General features: G+C 44.8%; 1 protein-coding gene across 1 annotated transcript in view; it reads left to right on the top strand.

The window, feature by feature from the left end:
- The window catches only part of LIPH (lipase H), a 54826-nt gene extending 43912 nt beyond the window's left edge, over nucleotides 1–10914 (top strand). Inside the window, exons 9-10 of the mRNA XM_050780254.1 lie at nucleotides 6667–6840; nucleotides 9826–10914. Coding sequence (XP_050636211.1) covers nucleotides 6667–6840; nucleotides 9826–9913 — 262 coding nt within the window. The 3' untranslated portion in view covers nucleotides 9914–10914. The remainder of the gene's footprint in view (nucleotides 1–6666; nucleotides 6841–9825) is intronic.
- Nucleotides 10915–18828: the final 7914 nt, after the last annotated feature.

Below are 18828 nucleotides of genomic sequence, written 5' to 3'. Positions count from 1 at the left end.
GCTGGGACTACAGGCACCCGCCACCACACCTGGCTAATTTTTGTATTTTCAGTAGAGACGGGGTTTCATTGTGTTAGCCAGGATGGTCTCGATCTCCTGACCTTGTGATCCACCCGCCTTGGCCTCCCAAAGTGCTGGGATTACAGGCATGAGCCACCCTGCTGGGCTGGTTATTTATTTATTTATTTTTTTAGGGTTCCCTGCTGATTTGTTTCATAGCTAATGTCCCCACATCCACAGTGGGGCAGCATTTTCAGGGAGATCACCGCTATGGGGCGCATCTTGAGGAATGTTCAGTGAGGAAGCAAGAGCAGAGATCTTACCTAGAATTTAGAATTTTCTATTCTGGAGATTCTAAGAACTAGCAGGGAAGATTGTGCAATTATATAATGAAATTTTCCCACTTAGCAAAACTTAAGTATTCTGTCAATAATTTGTTACATATTTGCTTTACATATGTCTTAGAATTTTTTTTTTTTCTTGAAACAGGGTTTCACTCTGTCACACAGGCCGGAGTGCGGTGGCGAGATCATGGCTTACCGTAGCTCAACCGCCTGGGCTCAAGCGATTCTCTGGGCTCAGCCTTCAGAGTAGCTGGAACTAAGTGCACCACCATGTCTAGCTACTTTTTAATTTTTCTGTAGAGATGAGGTATCACTATTGCCCAGGCTAGGCTTGAACTCCTGAGCTCAAGCGATCCTCCCGCCTTGGCCTCCCAAAGTGCAGGGATTACAGGCATGAGCCCCCACACCCAGCCCAATTTTTAATTTTATACAGTGAATGTCTCCTAAGTAGGAATTCCTAAATTTGGAGTTTTGTATCTTGATTAAGATAAATACCTTAACATCTTTAATGCACATTCTTATTTTAGTCCTGTTTGTGAAAACATCACTATCAATCAGAGAATACGTACAAAAAGAAAATAATCGTTATATTACATGGTGAGATTATGGGTACTCTTCTCTTTTTTTCAAGATGAACTTTATCATTTTTTAAATTATTTTTACAATTTAAGAAAAAGGAAATGATATTAGAGCATGTACCCTGAGTTGATCCAGTCTTACCAGACTATGGGAATAGATGAAGTCACAGTCAAGATTATTATTGGTCTGGAGACTCTCCCTGGATTCAAGTATTTGTATTTGCTTTTTAAAAAAACCATTTTGAAAGGCCAAGCTCAGTGACTTATTCCTGTAATCCCAGCACTTTGGGAGGCTGAGGCAGGGGGATAGCTTGAGCCCAGGAGTTTGAAACCAGCCTGGACAACATAGCAAGACTCTGTCTGTACAGAAAACAACGAACAAACAAACAAACAGTGGGCTTGGTGGTATGTGCCTGTAGTCCCAGCTACTCAAGAGGCTCAGCTGAGGGGATCACTTGAATCCAGGAGTTTGAAACTACAGTGAGCTATGATTACACCACTGCACTCCAGCCTGAGTGACAGAGTGAGATCTTGTCTCAAAAAATAAAATTAAAAATTGAGAAATAATTCACATAAAATTCACCCTCTTTTTTTATTATTTTATTTTATTTTATTTTTGAGACAGAGTCTCGCTTTGTTGCCCAGACTGGAGTACAGTGGCGGGATCTCTGCTCACTGCAATCTCCACCTCGCAGGTTCAAGTGATTCTCCTGCCTCAGCCTCCCAAGTAGCAAGGATTACAGGCACCTGCCACCATGCCCAGATAATTTTTGTATTTTTAGTAGAGACGGAGTTTCACCATGTTGGCCAGGCTGGTCTCTAACTCCTGACCTCAGGTGATCTGCCTGCCTCAGCCTCCCAAAGTGCTGGAATTACAGGCGTGAGCCACTTTGCCGGCCACATTCACATTTTAAAACATACAATTTGGCTGGGTGAAGTGGCTCATGCTGGTATCCCAGCAGTTTGGGATGCTAAGGCATGGGGAATCACTTGAACTCAGGAGTTCGAGACTAGCCTGAGCAACATGGCAAAACCCATCTCTACAAAAAATACAAAAATTAGCTGGGTGTAATGACTTGTGCCTGTAGTCCCAGCTACTCAAAAGGCTGGGAGGTGGGAGGATAGCTTGAGGAGGCAGAGGTTGCAGTGAGCCAAGATTGTGCCATTGCACTCCAGCCTGGTCAACAGAGCCAGACCCTGTCTCAAAAAAAAAAAAAAAAAAAAAAAAAAAAAAAAAAAAAAAAATTTTAAAATAAAGTATACAATTTAGTAAATTTTAATATAGTCACAAAATGTACAACAATCACCATCATTTAATTCCAAACCATTTTCATCATCTCAAAAAGAAACCCTATATCCTTTAGTAGTAATTCTACATGTCTACTCCCTACCCGCTGGCAACCACTAAACTTTCTCTGAATTTGCCTATTCTGGACATGTCCTATAAAGATAATCATACGATATGTGGCCTTTTGTGCCTGGCTTTGTTTGGCTAGTTTAATGTTTTCTTTTTTTTTTTTTTTTTTTTGAGACGGAGTTTTGCTCTTATTGCCCAAGCTGGAGTAAAATGGCACGATCTTGGCTCACCGAAACCTCCGTCCCCCTGGGTTCAAGCGATTCTCTTGCCTCAGCCTCACGAGTAGCTGGGATTACAGGCATGCTCCACCACGCCCGGATATATGCATATATATATATATATATTTTTTTTTTTTTTTTTTGAGACGCAGTCTTGCTCTTGTCACCCAGGCTGAAGTGCAGTGGCGCGATCTCTGCTCACTGCAATCTCCGCCTCCTGGGTTCAAGCAATTCTCCTGCCTCAACCTCCTGAGTAGCTAGGATTACAGGTGGCCACACAACGCCCAGCTAATTTTTGTACTTTTAGTAGAGACAGAGTTTTGCCATGTTGGCCAGGATGGTGTCGAACTCCTGACCTCAGGTGATCCACCCACCTCGGCCTCCCAAAGTGCTGGGATTACAGGCGTGAGCCACCGCGCCGGGCTTAATTTTATATTTTTAGTAGAGATGCGGTTTCTCCATGTTGGTCAGGCTGGTCTCGAACTCCCGACTTCAGGTGATCTGCCTGCCTCAGCCTCCCAAAGTGCTGGGATTACAGGTATGAGCCACCTCACCCAGTCAGTTTAATGTTTTCAAGATTCATCCACGTTGCGGCATGTAGTAATATTTTGTTCCTTTTTGTGGCCAGTGTTCCAATGTATTTATATGCCACATTTCATTCATCAGTTCATGGGCATTTGGATTGTTTCCACTTTTTGGCAATTATGAATAATGCTGCTATGAACATTTGGATAAAAGTTTTTATGTGACCATGTTTTCATTTCTCTTGGGTATATACCAGGAATGGAATTACTGGGTCATACGGTATATGTTGAACATTTTTAGGAACTGCCAAACTATTTTTGGCAGTTGTACTATTTAACATTCCCACCAGCAATGTATGAGGGTTCCAATTTCTCCACATCCTTGCCAACACTTGTTATTGTCTTTTAAAGAAAATTCTTTTTTGGCCAGGCATGGAGGTTTACACCTGTAATCCCAGCACTTCGTGAGGCCGAGGTGGGTGGATCATCTGAGGTCAGGAGTTGGAAACCAGCCTGGTTAACATGGCAAAACCCTGTTTCTACTAAAATTACAAAAAATTGGCTGGGCACAGTGGCTCATGCCTGTAATCCCAGCACTCTGGGAGGCCGAAGGGGGGCAGATCACGAGGTCAGGAGATCGAGACCATCCTGGCTAACATGGTGAAACCCCGTCCCTACTAAAAATACAAAAAATTAGCCAGGTGTGGTGGTGGGCGCCTGTAGTCCCAGGTACTCCGGAGGCTGAGGCAGGAGAATTGCTTGAACCCAGGAGGCAGAGGTTGCAGTGAGTTGAGATCAAGTCACTGCACTCCAGCCTGGGTGACAGAGCGACACTCCATCTCAAAAATAAAAAAAAATCAGCTGGGTGTGGTGGCACATGCCTGTAATCCCAGCTACTCAGGAGGCTGAGGCAGGAGAATTGCTTGAAACCAGGAGGCAGAGGTTGCAGTGAGCTGAGATTGCGCCATTGCACTCCAGCCTGGGCAACAAGAGCAAAACTCCGTCTCAAAAAAAAAAAAAAAAAAAATTATTTTTTATTGTGGTAAAAATAAATAACATAAAAATTACCATCTTAATCATTTTTTTGGCGTACAGTTTAGTAGTGTTAAGTATATTCACATTGTTGTGAAATAGATTTCCAGAACTTTTTCATCTTGTGAAACCAAAACTCTACACCCATTAAACAACTTCCCTTCCCCCACCCCAAAGTAAACACCATTCTACTTCCTTTTTTTTTTTTTTTTTTTTTTTTTTTTTTTTTTGAGACGGAGTCTTGCTCTGTCGCCCAGGCTGGAGTGCAGTGGCGCGATCTCGGCTTACTGCAAGCTCCGCCTCCCGGGTTTACGCCATTCTCCTGCCTCAGCCTCCCGAGTGGCTGGGACTACAGGTGCATGCCACCATGCCCAGCTAATTTTTTTGTATTTTTAGTAGAGACGGGGTTTCACCATGCTGGCCAGGCTGGTCTCAAACTCCTAACTTCATGATCTGCCTGCCTCGGCCTCCCAAAGTGTTAGGATTATAGCCGTGAGCCACCACGCTTGGCTGATTTCCTTCTTTTTTAAGGCTGAATAATATTTCATTGTATGCATATACCACACTTGTTTATTCTTCCATCAATGAACACTTGGGTTGCCTCCTCCTCTTGCCTATTGTGACTAGTGCTGCTATGAACATGGGTGTGCAAATATCTCTTTGAGACTCTGCTTTCAATTTTTTTGGACATATCCAGAAGTGGAATTTCTGGATCATATTGCAGTTCTATTTTTAATTTTTTGAGACACCACTATACTGTTTTCCTTAATGGTTGCACAATTTTCCAATCCCACTGACAGTGCACACAGGTTCCGGTTTCTCTACATCCTCACCAACATTTGTTATGTTCTATTATTTTGATATTAGCCATCTGAATGGGTGTGAGATGATTCTGTGTCTTTTGAACATTTATATCACTTTTTTTTTTTTTTTAAATTTTGAGACAGAGTCTTGCTCTGTCGCCAGGCTGGAGTATAATGGCGTGATCTCAGCTCACTGCAAACTCCACCTCCCAGGTTTAAGCAAATCTCCTGCCTCAGCCTCCTGAGTAGCTGGGACTACAAGCGCGAGCCACCATGCCCAGTTAATTTTTATATTTTTAGTAGAGACGGGTTTTCACCATGTTAGCCAGGATGGTCTTGATCTCTTGACCTCGTGAAAAAGTGTGGGGATTGTAGGCATGAGCCACCACGCCCGGCTTCCATCACTCTTTGAAACACTTCCTAACTTTCTGGCACACGGGTTTCCAGGATCACTTTGCACATTTCCTGCCCCAGCTGTGGAATCAATCATTTCTCCAGGGAGCCCTAGTTTCTTTCAGTAGAGATGGTACCAAGAAAACAAAATCTGGGCGCCTTTCAGATTAGTTTTATTTGTGGCACTTCTGTACTCCTTGGGACTTAGACATGATCCCGGTGGGGTGACAGATACCTCGTCACAATCACCCCATTCCCAAAGTAAGAATTAATGTTGGCCAGGCTCAGTGGCTCATGCTTGTAATTCCAGCACCTTGGGAGGCTGAGGCAGGCGAATCACCTGAGGTCGGGAGTTCAAGACCAGCCTGTCCAATATGGAGAAACAGTGTCTCCGCTAAAAATACAAAAATTAGCCAGGAGAGGTGGCGGGTGCCTATAATCCCAGCTACTCAGGAGGGTGAGGCAGGAAAATCACTTAAACCCATGAGGCAGAGGTTGCAGTGAACTGAGATCACACCACTGCACTCCAGCCTGGGCAACAGAGCAAGACTCCATCTCAAAAAAAAACAAAAAAAAAACCCAAAAAACAAAAAAGAACAAAAGAAAACCACAAAGGATTAATGTCTAGAGCAAGCCTTCTGTTCCTGAAGCCAGGGGCTCCATGGTCCTTCCACCTCCCAGAAAGACATTGACTGAACTGAACCTCTCCAGTGATATACCTTAACTTCAATTTGGTTTCCCACCTATAGAAAACATCTCTATACACTTGGAAAAAAGTATCGGACTCTGGATTTGCCTCTTTTAAGGTTCATCTTGAGAGGGAGAACTAAATAAAATGCATGCTTAGGCACAATTCAATTAACATCTAGTTTGGCTAAAGATGTACTTAGGCATCTAGGGATGCAGTTTAATGGAAAGATCATAACTTTGAATTCAGTCAGAACTGGGCTGGAATCCCTTCACTGCTGCATATAAGGCCTGTGACCTGGGGAGCTCAATCTCTGTAAGCATCTGTTTCTGTCTATTAAATGAGGAGAATAATGCCCCCCTCGCAGAATGTTTCAGGGGGTCGGAGAGATGAGTCAAGAGACAAGGACATCACCTGGTGTGTAGGAGGCAGTCATTAGCATCATATCGCTCTAATGTCATTTTGGGTCACTTACACAGCCCTTTGGAGTCAGCAGACTTTGCCCATCAAAGTTGACTAGTTCTTGGGAGGTTACTATACTCCAGCCTGGGCAATAGAGTGAACCCTGTCTCAGAAACAAACAAACAAACAAACAAACAAACAACACATCAGCTAGTGCAGGCTATGGGGTGAAGTAGTTACCAGCTTACCAGTGACTTGTAGGCTTCAAAACTGCTTTCTTTCATTAGTAGTCTTTATCCATTTTTCAATATTATTTCTTCCTTCCAGTGAACCCACCACATTTCAGAAATATCACCAAGTGAGTCTACTTGCAAGATTTAATCAAGATCTGGATAAAGTGGCTGCAGTTTCCTTGATGTTCTCTACAGGATCTATAATAGGCCCAAGGTACAAGCTCAGGATTCTCCGAATGAAATTAAGGTCCCTTGCCCATCCGGAAAGGTGAGCTGAGGGTAGACAAAATGCTAGTTTCCAGGGATATTGCTGGATCCTGTCCAATCTGCTTGGTCTGATGTTTTAATAAGACTCTATTATTCACAATGAAGGACATGATGGGTTTTCCAAAACTAGTCTTTATTATAAACAAGTAGCCCAGGCCAAGTGTAGTGGCTCAGGCCTATAATCTCAGCACTTTGGGAGGCCAAGGTGGGAGGATTGCTTCAGCTCAGGAGTTCTAGCCAGCCTGGGCAACATATGGAGACCCCGTCTCTGCAAAAAAAGAAAAAAAAAAAAAAAGGCCAGAAAGCAAATAGCCCAGCCCAGCTGGATTTGGTGGTGCATGCCTGTAATCCCACTACTCAGGAGGCTGAGGCGAGGGGATCACTTGAGCCCAGGAGTTGGAGTCCAGCCTGGGCAACATAGCAAGATCCTATCTCAAAATAAAAACACAAAATTAAATTTAAAAAATTTAAAAATAAAAACAGGTAGCCCAGTAATCCAAGAAAATTATACTGCATGTACTTAAAGATAGATGGCCTAGTAATCCAAGGAAATACAGTTGTTATATGCTGAGAATTATACAATTCTTCCCTAACTACCACACTACTTGTAAGCTGGTAATTTGTTGTAGAAATGAAAGCTTTGTATAATTTGGCAAGCTGATAAAACAGAGCCTAGGATAAAAAAAGGTACAGAAAATTTGAACATATTATTCCTTTGACCACAGGCGTGTCCACCATGCCCAGCTAAGTTTTGCATTTGTGATTTTGTATTTTTAGTAGAAAAAAAATTTTTGTATTTTTAGTTTCGCCATGTTGGCCAGGCTGGTCTTGAACTCCTGGCCTCAAGTATCCGCCCGCCTCAGTCTCCCAAAGTGCTGGGATTACAGGCATGAGCCACCACACCCTTGACAGTATGAAAGTATTATATTGAATTTCTTAAATTTGATAATGGCACTGAAAATGTCCTTGTTCTTAGGAAATATACAATGAAGTCTTAAGGAGTAAACAATCTATTCTCAATTGCTCCAGAAAAAATAAGCAACAATGTATGTGTGGGAAGAGAGAGACAGACAAACAGAGAAAGAAGGGGAGAAGGAGAGAAAGAATTATTGTTATTTTTTAAAGTACGGAGCTGTGTTGACATGTATGTTTTGTGACAAATGCCCCTCTACCATATAGTCCTAGCATCTAACCTGTGGACAGAGAGGGAGACAGGAAATGATGTGAGCAGTTAGTACTTTATGAATTCCTTTTTCTTGAAAGTTTAGGGACTGAGCATGGTGGCTCATGCCTGTAATCCCAGCACCTTGGGAGGCCAAAGTGGGTGGATCACCTGGGTCAGGAGTTCGAGACCAGCCTGGCCAACATGGTGAAACCCCATCTCTACCAAAAATATAAAAAATTAGCTGGGCAGTGGTGGCGTGTGCCTGTAATCCCAGCTACTTGGGAGGCTGAGGCAGGAGAATTGCTTGTACCTGGGAGGCGGAGGTTGCAGTGAGCCGAGATCGTACCACTGCACTCCAGCCTGGGCGACAGGGTGAGACCCTCTCTCTCTCAAAAAAAAAAAAAACAAAAAAAGAAAGTTTAGGGTACCCTAAAACATTTAATAATACAAGTTTCTCCTAAGAGGATAGTCATTACATCCTAAAACTTTTTTTTTTTTTTTTTTTTTTTTTTTTTTTTTTTTTTTTTTTTTGACGGAGTCTCGCTCTGTCACCCAGGCTGGAGTGCAGTGGCCGGATCTCAGCTCACTGCAAGCTCCGCCTCCCGGGTTTATGCCATTCTCCTGCCTCAGCCTCCCGAGTAGCTGGGACTACAGGCGCCTGCCACCTCGCCCGGCTATTTTTTTTGTATTTTTTAGTAGAGACGGGGTTTCACCGTGTTAGCCAGGATGGTCTCGATCTCCTGACCTCGTGATCCGCCCATCTCGGCCTCCCAAAGTGCTGGGATTACAGGCTTGAGCCACCGCGCCCGGCCCATCCTAAAACTTTTTAATACTTTTTTCCCCTGAATATCAGACAATATATGTTTATTTTACAAAATCTAGAAAGTACAGAAATTGATAGGAAGCAGAAAAATATCACCCATATTGTCATTATTCAGGGGCAACCACTGTTAATATTTATTGTTATTTCTATATAATCTTCTTTCTTTTATTGTTTTTAAAGCTAAAGTTATATGGTAAATACAATTTTACATCTTTCTTTCTTTTTTTGAGGGGCTGGGGTGACAGAGTCTCGCTCTGTCACCCAGGCCCCAGGCTGGAGTATAGTAGTAGCACAATCTTGGCTCATTGCAACCTCCGCCTCCTCGGTTCAAGCAATTCTCCTGCCTCAGCCTCCGAAGTAGCTGGGAGGCACACACCACCACGCCCAGCTAATTTTTTGCATTTTTAGTAGAGACAGGGTTTCACCATGTTGGTCAGGCTGGTCTCCAACTCCTGGCCTCAGGTGATCTGCCAGCCTCAGCTTCCTAATGTGCTGGGATTATAAGCATGAACCACCGTGCCTGGCCATATATCTTGCTTTCTCCTTGGTGTTTTACTTACTATAAGCATTTTCTTTTCTTTTTTTTTTTTTTTCTGAGACAGAGTCTTGTTCTCTCACCCAGGCGAGAGTGCAATGGCACGATCTCAGCTCACTGTAACCTCCACTTTCTGGGCTCAAGGACTGCCTCAGCCGCCTGAGCAGCTGGAACCACAGGCATGAGCCACCACCCCCAGCTAATTTTTGTATTTTTAGTAGAGACGGGGTTTAGCCATGTTGGCCAGGCTGGTCTTGAACTCCTGGCCTCAGGTATCTACCCGCCTTGGCCTATTAAAGTGCTGGGATTACAGGCGTGAGCCACCGCACCCAACCACCATAAGCATTTTCTATATTAAAAACAATTGCTAGGTAATTTTGTATCTTAAGGATATAATATTATTTACTAGACCATTGCATTTTTGTAAATTCATGGACAAGGATATTTTGTCTTATTTTCCCAGGCCCCAGCTGTGTCGGTATGATCTTGTCCTGATGGAAAACGTTGAAACAGTCTTCCAACCTATTCTTTGCCCAAAGTTGCAGATGTAACTGTTGCCAGGACACATGGGCATCAATAATAGAAAGAAAGCTACAACCACAGGCTGTTTGAAAGCTTCACCTCACCTTTTCTGCAAGGCACAAAAAGTATGAAAAAACCAAGGCTTTTTTCAGTAGCGTCCTATGGATGTCACATTGTACAACATCAAACAACCTTGTGATTATAAAACGATCCTGGGAAGGGAGCTCCTAACTAGGGCAAGTCAGAAATAGCCAGGCTCATGGCAGCCCAGGGCTGTGTCTGCTGCGTCCTGGGGCCTCGTTTGTTCCGACCTGTCAATTCTGCTGCCTGTCACATGGGTGGTTCTGCCCATCGCGGCTGCAGGTCAAGCATCTTCAAGGGAAGGATGGACTGGAGGCCTCACCATGGACTCAACTCTGCATTCTCTGTGCCACCTTCCTCCAGTTCCCACTCGTAGAAGGGAACAAAACTGATGTCTACCTCATGGGGCTGCTGTGTGGGTTTGGGAGGCAAGTCTATGAAGGGTTTTTTGAAATCCCATAGGTGCCACATCTATGAGATGTTTGATAAATGTGAATATGCTTTTATTTATTTTCATAGGGCTTATCTAATTTGCAATGAGAGAGCCTCTCTCTCTCAACACCAGCTTCTCTCTCAGGCTGTTTGTTCTGGGAAGGCACGAAAGCCACATGCTGGCCCTCTGCCTTCTTTAAAGTGTTGCTGGAGCATGGAGGAGCTGGAGGAGGTGGGGATGGACTGACAGCTAAGAGGGCGGCTGCTGGGACTAGATAGTAAGTGGATGAAGAAAGAAGGATGAGGAAGCCGTGGGGTAGCCTCTCTACACGGGGACCGGCGATGGAGCATAAGGCAAGAGAAGGAGAAGCAGAGCTTGTTTTTCACCCAAGGTGGAGAAGGATCACTTTACAGGCGACCCTCATTTTAAGCAACCCTTAAGAAATGTTCACACTTCTTTATTATCAATGTAATCTATGATTATTGAAGGAAATTTAGAAAATGCATAGATACAAAATAAAAAAGAATACTATTCACGATGCCACCTATGAGAGGTAATTAATGTTAGCCTTTTGGAACAAGGCTGTCACTTGTTTTGCTAACATGTGAATTCAAAGTATGAACCGGTTTGCTTTTGGAGAATCCGAAGCCTCCAGTTTGAGGAATCCTTTGCTTCCATGTGAATCTACAATGACAGCAGGAGTCCAGTCAAGAGGTCCTGTCGGGCTGAGGCCAGAAAGAAGGGAAGACAATCCCTGGGGCCAGATGCCCAGTGTGAGGGGAGGCACCATCTGTCCCATGGCTGTAGCCACTGTAGGAAGGTCTGTGAGGTGCCACAGGCCCAGTCACCTCCTCCTCACCCAAGTGATTGCTCCTTCAACTGCTATCTGTGAAAACAGCCCTTGTTATGAAGAAATTGACTCTCTTTTTTTTTTTTGAGATGGAGTCTGACTCTTGTTGCCCAGGCTGGAGTGCAATGGTGTGATCTCGGCTCACTGCAACCTCCACCTCCTGGGTTCAATTGATTCTCCTGCCTCAGCCTCCTGACTAGCTGAGATTACAGGCATGCGCCACCACACCTGGCTAATTGTTGTATTTTTAGTAGAGACAGGGTTTCACCATGTTGGCCAGGCTGGTTTTGAACTCCTGCCCTCAGGTGACCCGCCTGTCTCGGCCTCCCAAAGTGCTGGGATTACAGGCATGAGCCACCACACCCGGCCAAGAAATGGATTCTCTATGTCATAAATTAAAGAAATCTATAAATATATTCCCGAGTGGCACATCTTCTTACAGATTTACATTTGCATCAAATACAGAGTCTGTTTTATTTAAGTGAGGGATGACTGAACTCTGAGTGGAACAAGCTCTTGGATATCTTACCATCCTTCCTCCTTCTTCCCACATTTCCTCAGCAATTGTGGATAGAGAGATCAGTGTGCTGTAGACCCTGGTTTTTTTTTTTTTTTTTTTTTGAGATGGAGTCTCATTCTGTGGCCCAGGCTGGAGTACAGTGGCACAAGCTTGGCTCACTGCAACCTCTGCCTCCCGGGTTCAAGCAGTTCTCTGCCTCAGCCTCCCAAGTAGCTGGGATTACAGGTGCCCACCACCATGCCTGGCTAATTTTTGTATTTTTAGTAGAGACCCGGTTTTACCATCTTAGCCAGGCTGGCTTTGAACTCCTGACCTTGTGATCCACCCGCCTCGGCCTCTCAAAGTTCTGGGATTACAGGTGTGAGCCACTGCACCCGGCGGCCCTGGTTTCTTCTTAGAGTTTTGTTGGTCCATATTTTGATCAGCACAGTCACTTTTTTGTTCTCTTTCCTTTCCTGGTAAGCAGGGAGTCAAAACAATAGCAACAAAATGCCTGAAATAGAATTTCTACCAATTTGTAAACTCTGGGCTAACGGGTCTCCTAGCCAGGTACCTGGCTCACTGTAGGACGGGTAGATGGATGAATGAATGGATAAAGAAAGGAAGTTTGTTCACTGGAGAGGGTATGAATTTCAATAAGTTTCATGTAACAGTGATCAGGAGAAACAAAGGCAGTTACAAGCGTGGCCACTCTGTTCTCAGTATCTTTCTTCCAAGGGCACCTGGAACTTTTGACTGTCTCTTGTTATCCTTGCTACTCCTCCCCTCTCTTTCTCAGTACCATATATCTGTCTGAGTGTCAAATTCAAAACACAATTAAATTACAGTCTACCCTCTTCCCTTCCCTCTTCACTGGTAACCTCCTACTCATCATTTGGTTCATGGCTCAATTGCCACCTCCTCAGGGAGTCTTCTTTGACCTTATTTCCACACAGAGAAGTTCCGCACTGTACCTCTCCTTCATAGCACTTTTTAGTTGTATTTTTTAACTTTTTTTTTTTAAGATAAAGTCTCACTCTGTCACTTAGGCTGGAGTGCAGTGGTGCAATCTTGGCTCACTGCAGCCTCTGTCTCCCAGGTTCCAATGATTCTCGTGCCTCAGCCTCCTGAGTAGCTGGAACTACAAGCCTGCGCCACCATGCCCAGCTAATTTTTGTATTTTTAGTAGAGACAGGGTTTCACCATATTGGCCAGGCTGATGTTGAACTCCTGACCTTAAGTAATCTGCCTGCCTCGGCTTCCCAAAGTGTTGGGATTGCAGGTCTGAGCCACCATGCCTGGCCTATATTTTTAACATTTTATTTGCGTGATTATTTGATAAATATCTGTCTTCTCCACTAGACTGCTCTGCAAGGCAGGAGTCCTGTGCCTCCCATATAGTCTGCATTCAGGAAACATGTATTAAATGAACACTTTGTTATCTTCTGACCCCCATGGAACCATGTTCAGTTGTGAGTAAAGACTTCCCCTCCACCCTAGCCACAGTGCATTTCCATGAGGGTGCCTAACCTTCTCACCAGGGTGCCTAACCTTCTCATGAGGGTGTCTAACCTTCTCTGTCTTAGACTTTTCTCCCAGACACCTTCATTACTATTGTCTCCATTATCTTTGGAGGCTAATAGCCCATTTCCCAGACTTTCCAGAAAAGACAGAAGTTAGCTCCTTTGTCACTTTTTTTTTTTTTTTTTTTTTTTTTTTTTTGAGATAGAGTCTTGCTCTGTTGTCTAGGCTGGAGTGCAGCGACCCGATCTCGGTTCACTGCAACCTCCACCTCCTGGGTTCAAGCTATTCTCCTGCCTCAGCCTCCCGAGTAGCTGTGATTACAGGCACGTGCCACCACGCCCAGCTAATTTTTGTATTTTTAGTAGAGACAGGGTTTTACCATGTTGGCCAGGCTGGCCTCGAACTCCTGACCTCAGGAGATCTGCCTGCCTTGGCCTCCCAAAGTGCTGGGATTACAGGCATGAGCCACTGCACCCTGCCGCTTTGTCACTTCTTATCACATTTTCCAGGTGGTCCCGACACCTCAGCAAGCTCACCTGTCCAAAATCTAGGGGATTTTGTTCTTACACCCTCGTTTTAGCACCATTGCCAAAACCCTCCAGGACCTGACCACATTACTGGAGGATGTCAAGCTGTAGTTAAAACCCTCCCTTGTTTGCTTTTCCACGACTCCTTTCCACCACTCACTTTGCTGCCAACTTTGTGTGTTGTATTAGTCCCTTCTCAGGCTGCTATGAAGAAATACCCAAGTAATTTATAAAGGAAAGAGATTTAATTGACTCACAGTTCTACATGACTGGGGAGGCCTCAGGAAACTTGCAATCATGATGGAAGGGAAAGCAAACACATTCTTCTTTACATGGTGGCAGGAGAGAGAAGAATAAGAGCTGAGTGAAAGGGGAAGCCCCTTATAAAACCATCAGAAATCGTGAGAACTCACTATCACAAGAACAGCATGGAGGAAACTGCCCTCATAATTCAATGACCTCCTACTGGGCCCCTCCCACCACACATGGGGATTATGGAAACTACAATTCAAGATAAGATCTGGGTGGGGCTGCAGTCAAACCATATCATACGTGCTTCTGTCACTGTTGTTAAGCTGTGTTGTAATTTGTTTCCGTGTCTTTAACCCCTCCAAGACTGTGAGCTCCACAAGAGCAGCTGCTGTTTATTTATTTTTGGCTCTCTAGCACCTAGCACAATGCTAGGCACAGAGCAGGCGCTTGATAAATGTCTGTGGGACAGAACGGAATGGATGATGCTTAGAGAGAATCACCTCCACTCTGACTTAGACATCAACACACTTAACGGTGTTATTTCTAAAGTCCTAAACTTAGAAGCTCCTACCCTTGGACCCCTGCCTCTTGCTCTCATTCCTATAGAACTCCATCATAGCCAAGGAGACTTTGGATGCAAGGGACAGAAATCCACTCACACCCAAATTTAATAGATTATTGAGAGAGAGAGAGAGAGGACTTGTGGAAACCCAGGGAGAGGTGATCCATCAAATCTCAGGAAGGGCAAGGATGGGGCAGCCCTAGAGCCTTCAGCAATAAGAGTTTGTGGGCCTCTATTAACCCTAGCGCTCTGCCACGAATCTCTTTGACTGAGCTCAGTTCCCTTCATGGGGCAGCTTCGTTGGGTTCTTGGCCACTCACTGACTAGATGGCCCAATTCCAAAGTCCAGGGACAGGAAACAGCCCTTGGCTCCTCCTCCTGAGGAAGACATCTATCCAGTTCCAATCAGTCATGGTTGGGGTGGGGGTGGGGAGGCAAAATTACATGGACTTCAGAGCTACTTTTTTCTTTTCTTTTCTTTTCTTTTCTTTTTTTTTTTTTTTTTTTGTTGAGACGGAGTCTCGCTCTGTCCCCCAGGCTGGAGTGCGGTGGCGCGATCTCGGCTCACTGCAAGCTCCGCCTCCCGGGTTCACACCATTCTCCTGCCTCAGCCTCCCGAGTAGCTGGGACTACAGGCGCCCACAACCGCGCCCAGCTAATTTTTTGTATTTTTAGTAGAGACGGGGTTTCACCGTGGTCTCGATCTCCTGACCTTGTGATCCGCCCGCCTCGGCCTCCCAAAGTGCTGGGATTACAGGCGTGAGCCACCGCGCCCGGCCCAGAGCTACTTTTTTCAAATGCTCTGGGCAAGTCTGATTAAGCCAGAAAAGGTTGGCTGCTCTTCACAAAGAGGCACAGTAAATGCCAGGCTAACTCACTCCCACAGGAACCTCTTACCTGTTCTTTTCTCCCACCTGTTTCCCAATCCAGCATGTGCCTGGGAAAGGACTGCAGTTGATGGAGGATTGCAGCTGTTCTTAGACTGTGTGGGCCTGTGCTGTAAATGAGTGGCCTCGATGGGGGCTGCTGCAGCCTGCAGGAGGTGCATTGGGCAGTTAGAGTTAGCTCTGCAGGTACTGGGTTGGGGGCCAGGAGGGTTGGGGATGCTGAGATTGGGGAAACACAGTCCAGGGCTTCTTTCCCAGGCAGACAGGTTGAGTGAGAGGAATCACAACATGAGTCCAGGGGGCAGGTCAGAGGAAGCAAGCAAATGCTCCAGTCGTGAGCCTGTGGCAAAGCAGGTTAGCACCACCCAAAATAGCTCTGTCAAAGGTCCCTTACCACCTCATGTTGGCCAGTTTCCATGACCCTCAGGTTTCCCTGCTGGGTTTCTCCATGGACTCTGACACTGTGCCCCAGTTCCCTTCCTAACAGTCTTTCTTGGGCTCTCAGGATGTTTCTTTTTTCTGTTTCTCATCTCGCAAATGAAAGGGGGCATCTCGTTCTCTTTCACTGTTTCCACCATTTCCTTACCCAGCTCCTGATCTCGGTCTTCTTTCTCAAAAGGCTAGTGCATGGTAAGACATTTGGGCTCTGCTGTTCGCAAGGTGTGTGACCTCTGTTGCTCTGTTGACTTCATTCTTTCTAAGCTTCATTTTCCCAGGCTATAAAAGAGCTCCTACTTTAGACTGGGCATGGTGGCTGAAGCCTGTAATCTGAGCACTTTGCGGGGCCAAGGCAGGAGGAACACCAGAGGCCAGAAGTTCAAGACCAGCCTGGGCAACATAGTAAGACCCTGTTCCTCAAAAAAGAGTTCCTACTTCATGAGGGTTGTTACATGAAATACATAAACTCATGTAAGTAAAAGGCTTAGTATGGGCCAGGTGCAGCGGCTCACACCTGTAATCCCAGCACTTTTGGGAGGCCAAGGCAGGCAGATGGTGAGGTTAACCATCCTGGCTAACACGGTGAAACCCTATCTCTACTAAAAATACAAAAATTAGCTGGGCATGGTGGCACGCACCTGCAGTCCCAGCTACTTGGGAGGCTGAGGCAGGAGAATCGCTTGAACCCAGGAGGAGGAGGTTGCAGTGAGCCAAGATCGCGCCACTGCACTCCAGCTGGGGAAACAGAGCGAGACTCTATCTCAAAAAAAAAAAAAAAAAAAGCTTAGTATGGGGTCTGGAGTGTACTAAGTACTCAACGAAAGTCAGCTGCTGTTACTTTCCCTCTCATGTGGTTTCTAGGAGACCTTCTCCCCTCCCCTCACTTCAACTATCTCCTGTAGAATGACCTCCAAATCTGAATGTTTGGTCTGAGCTCCAGAGTTTCACCTGCATGTCAAGTGGCAGTGAAGGGCAGAGGAAAAAGCATGGCCTCACCTGATGGCAGACAAAGGCTTGTTCCTGTTCAGCACTCACAGCTGTAAATTTTGCACAAGTGATTTCATCCAAACCTGTGTTCATCCACTCATTCATAAGTAGAATACTGACATCGCTTTGCTGAAGTGGAGTAAGTTCTGCCTTGTCTATTTCATCCATGGCACTTACCATGCTCTAGAATTGTATCTTTCCATGCTCTTCCCCAGCTGAAAGGAAAGTGAGGTCCTTGCCAGCAGGAGCCTCACCTCCTTTCTCCTCACTCTATTTCTTGCCCCAGCAGTCTCAGCACAGGCTCAATAACATCAGTTCCTCATTCACTTTCTCTCCTCCCATATCCCTTTGACTTCTCAAGGTCAATATGTACCAAACCAAACAGCTAATCATTGTCTTCACTAGACCTGACCCATGAATTTAACAAACAATTGTTAGGTGCCAGGGTTAAGGGTTGAGACAGAAAGAAGATAGTTGAGACATTGTTTCATTGATGGAAATGTTCACTGTCTACTAGGGAGATGGATAATGACACTGGAATATGTATTTGCAACAAGATTACAGACATTTCTCAGGGGACCCAAGCATAGAGAACAAATGTTTCTGACTATAGGGGTTGGAGAAGGCCTCTCAGAGAAGGTGATAATTATCCTGGGTCCTGATGAAAGAGTAGAAATTTGCCAGGCAGAGAAGATTGACAGATGGCTAGAAGAGTAGTGTGACGGGGCCTGAACTAACATGGTGTGTTCAGCCGGAATGAAGGGCTGACACCATTTCCCCCCATTCTCTTAAGTGGAAATTTGACACATACACAAGAATAGAAAAAAAAATAGTATAACATCCAAATAGTATAAAACCTCCAGGTGATCACCCAGCTTCGATAGCTATCAACTCATGGAAATCTTGTTCTACCTATATCCTTACTCACTAAACCCCTGTACTATTATTTCGACGCAAATCTCAGACATTGAGTAATTTCATTTGGAACTATTTTTTGGTTCTATATGCTGTAACTATTCTGTGAAAAAAAAATTTAAATAAATAAATACTTTAGTATCTTAAAAAGTTAAAGTATATCCTCTTTTTGTCCTTTAAAAGGAGTCATACATAGCATACTCTAATACTGCAACTTGTTTGTTTTATTTGTATCTGAGCCATCTATCTGGTGACCACACTATATCAGGATGTGTAGAATTGCCTTCCTCTTTTAGGAGGCTACCTAGTATTCTATTTGTGAATATACCATAGTTAACCTAGCCAGTCGCCAGCTGATGGGCATTTAGGTTGTTCCCAATCTCCTAACATAAAAACAAAGCTGAGAGAACACCCTTAAATATACATCTTTGCTCCCTATGGGGATTCTTGGATGTGGAATTAAATTCCATTACATTCTTGGATGTAGATTACATTCTTGGACATATAATTGCGAAATCTTGTGCACATGAATTCTGAAAAATGCTCCCTATTTGGCTTTCTTTCTTTCCTTTTCCTTCCTCCCTCCCTTCTCTCTCTCTCTCTCTCTCTTCCTCCCCTCTCCTCCCTTCCCCTTTCCTTTCCTTTCCTTCCCTTTCCCTTTCCCTTTCCTGAAGTTTCGCTCTTGTCGCCCAGGCTGGAGTGCAGTGATGCAATTTCAGCTCACTGTAACCTCTGCCTTCCAGGTTCAAGTGATTCTTGTGCCTCAGCCTCTGGAGAAGCTGGGATTACAGGCACGTGCCATCATGCCCGGCTAATTATTGTATTTTTAGTAGAGACAGCGTTTCCCCATGTTGGACAAGCTGGTCTCGAACTCCTGACATCAAGTGATCCGCCCGCCTCGACCTCCCAAAATCCTGGGATTACAGGCGTGAGCTAGGCCGGCTTGCCTTCTTATCAGGACAGTTGCGGCTATCTGCCAAAGCGAACAT

This window comes from Macaca thibetana, chromosome 2 (assembly GCF_024542745.1).
Source record: "Macaca thibetana thibetana isolate TM-01 chromosome 2, ASM2454274v1, whole genome shotgun sequence".
NCBI lineage: Eukaryota > Metazoa > Chordata > Mammalia > Primates > Cercopithecidae > Macaca > Macaca thibetana.
Note: the sequence above shows the minus strand (reverse complement) of the source record. Positions and strands in the feature narration are given on the sequence as shown.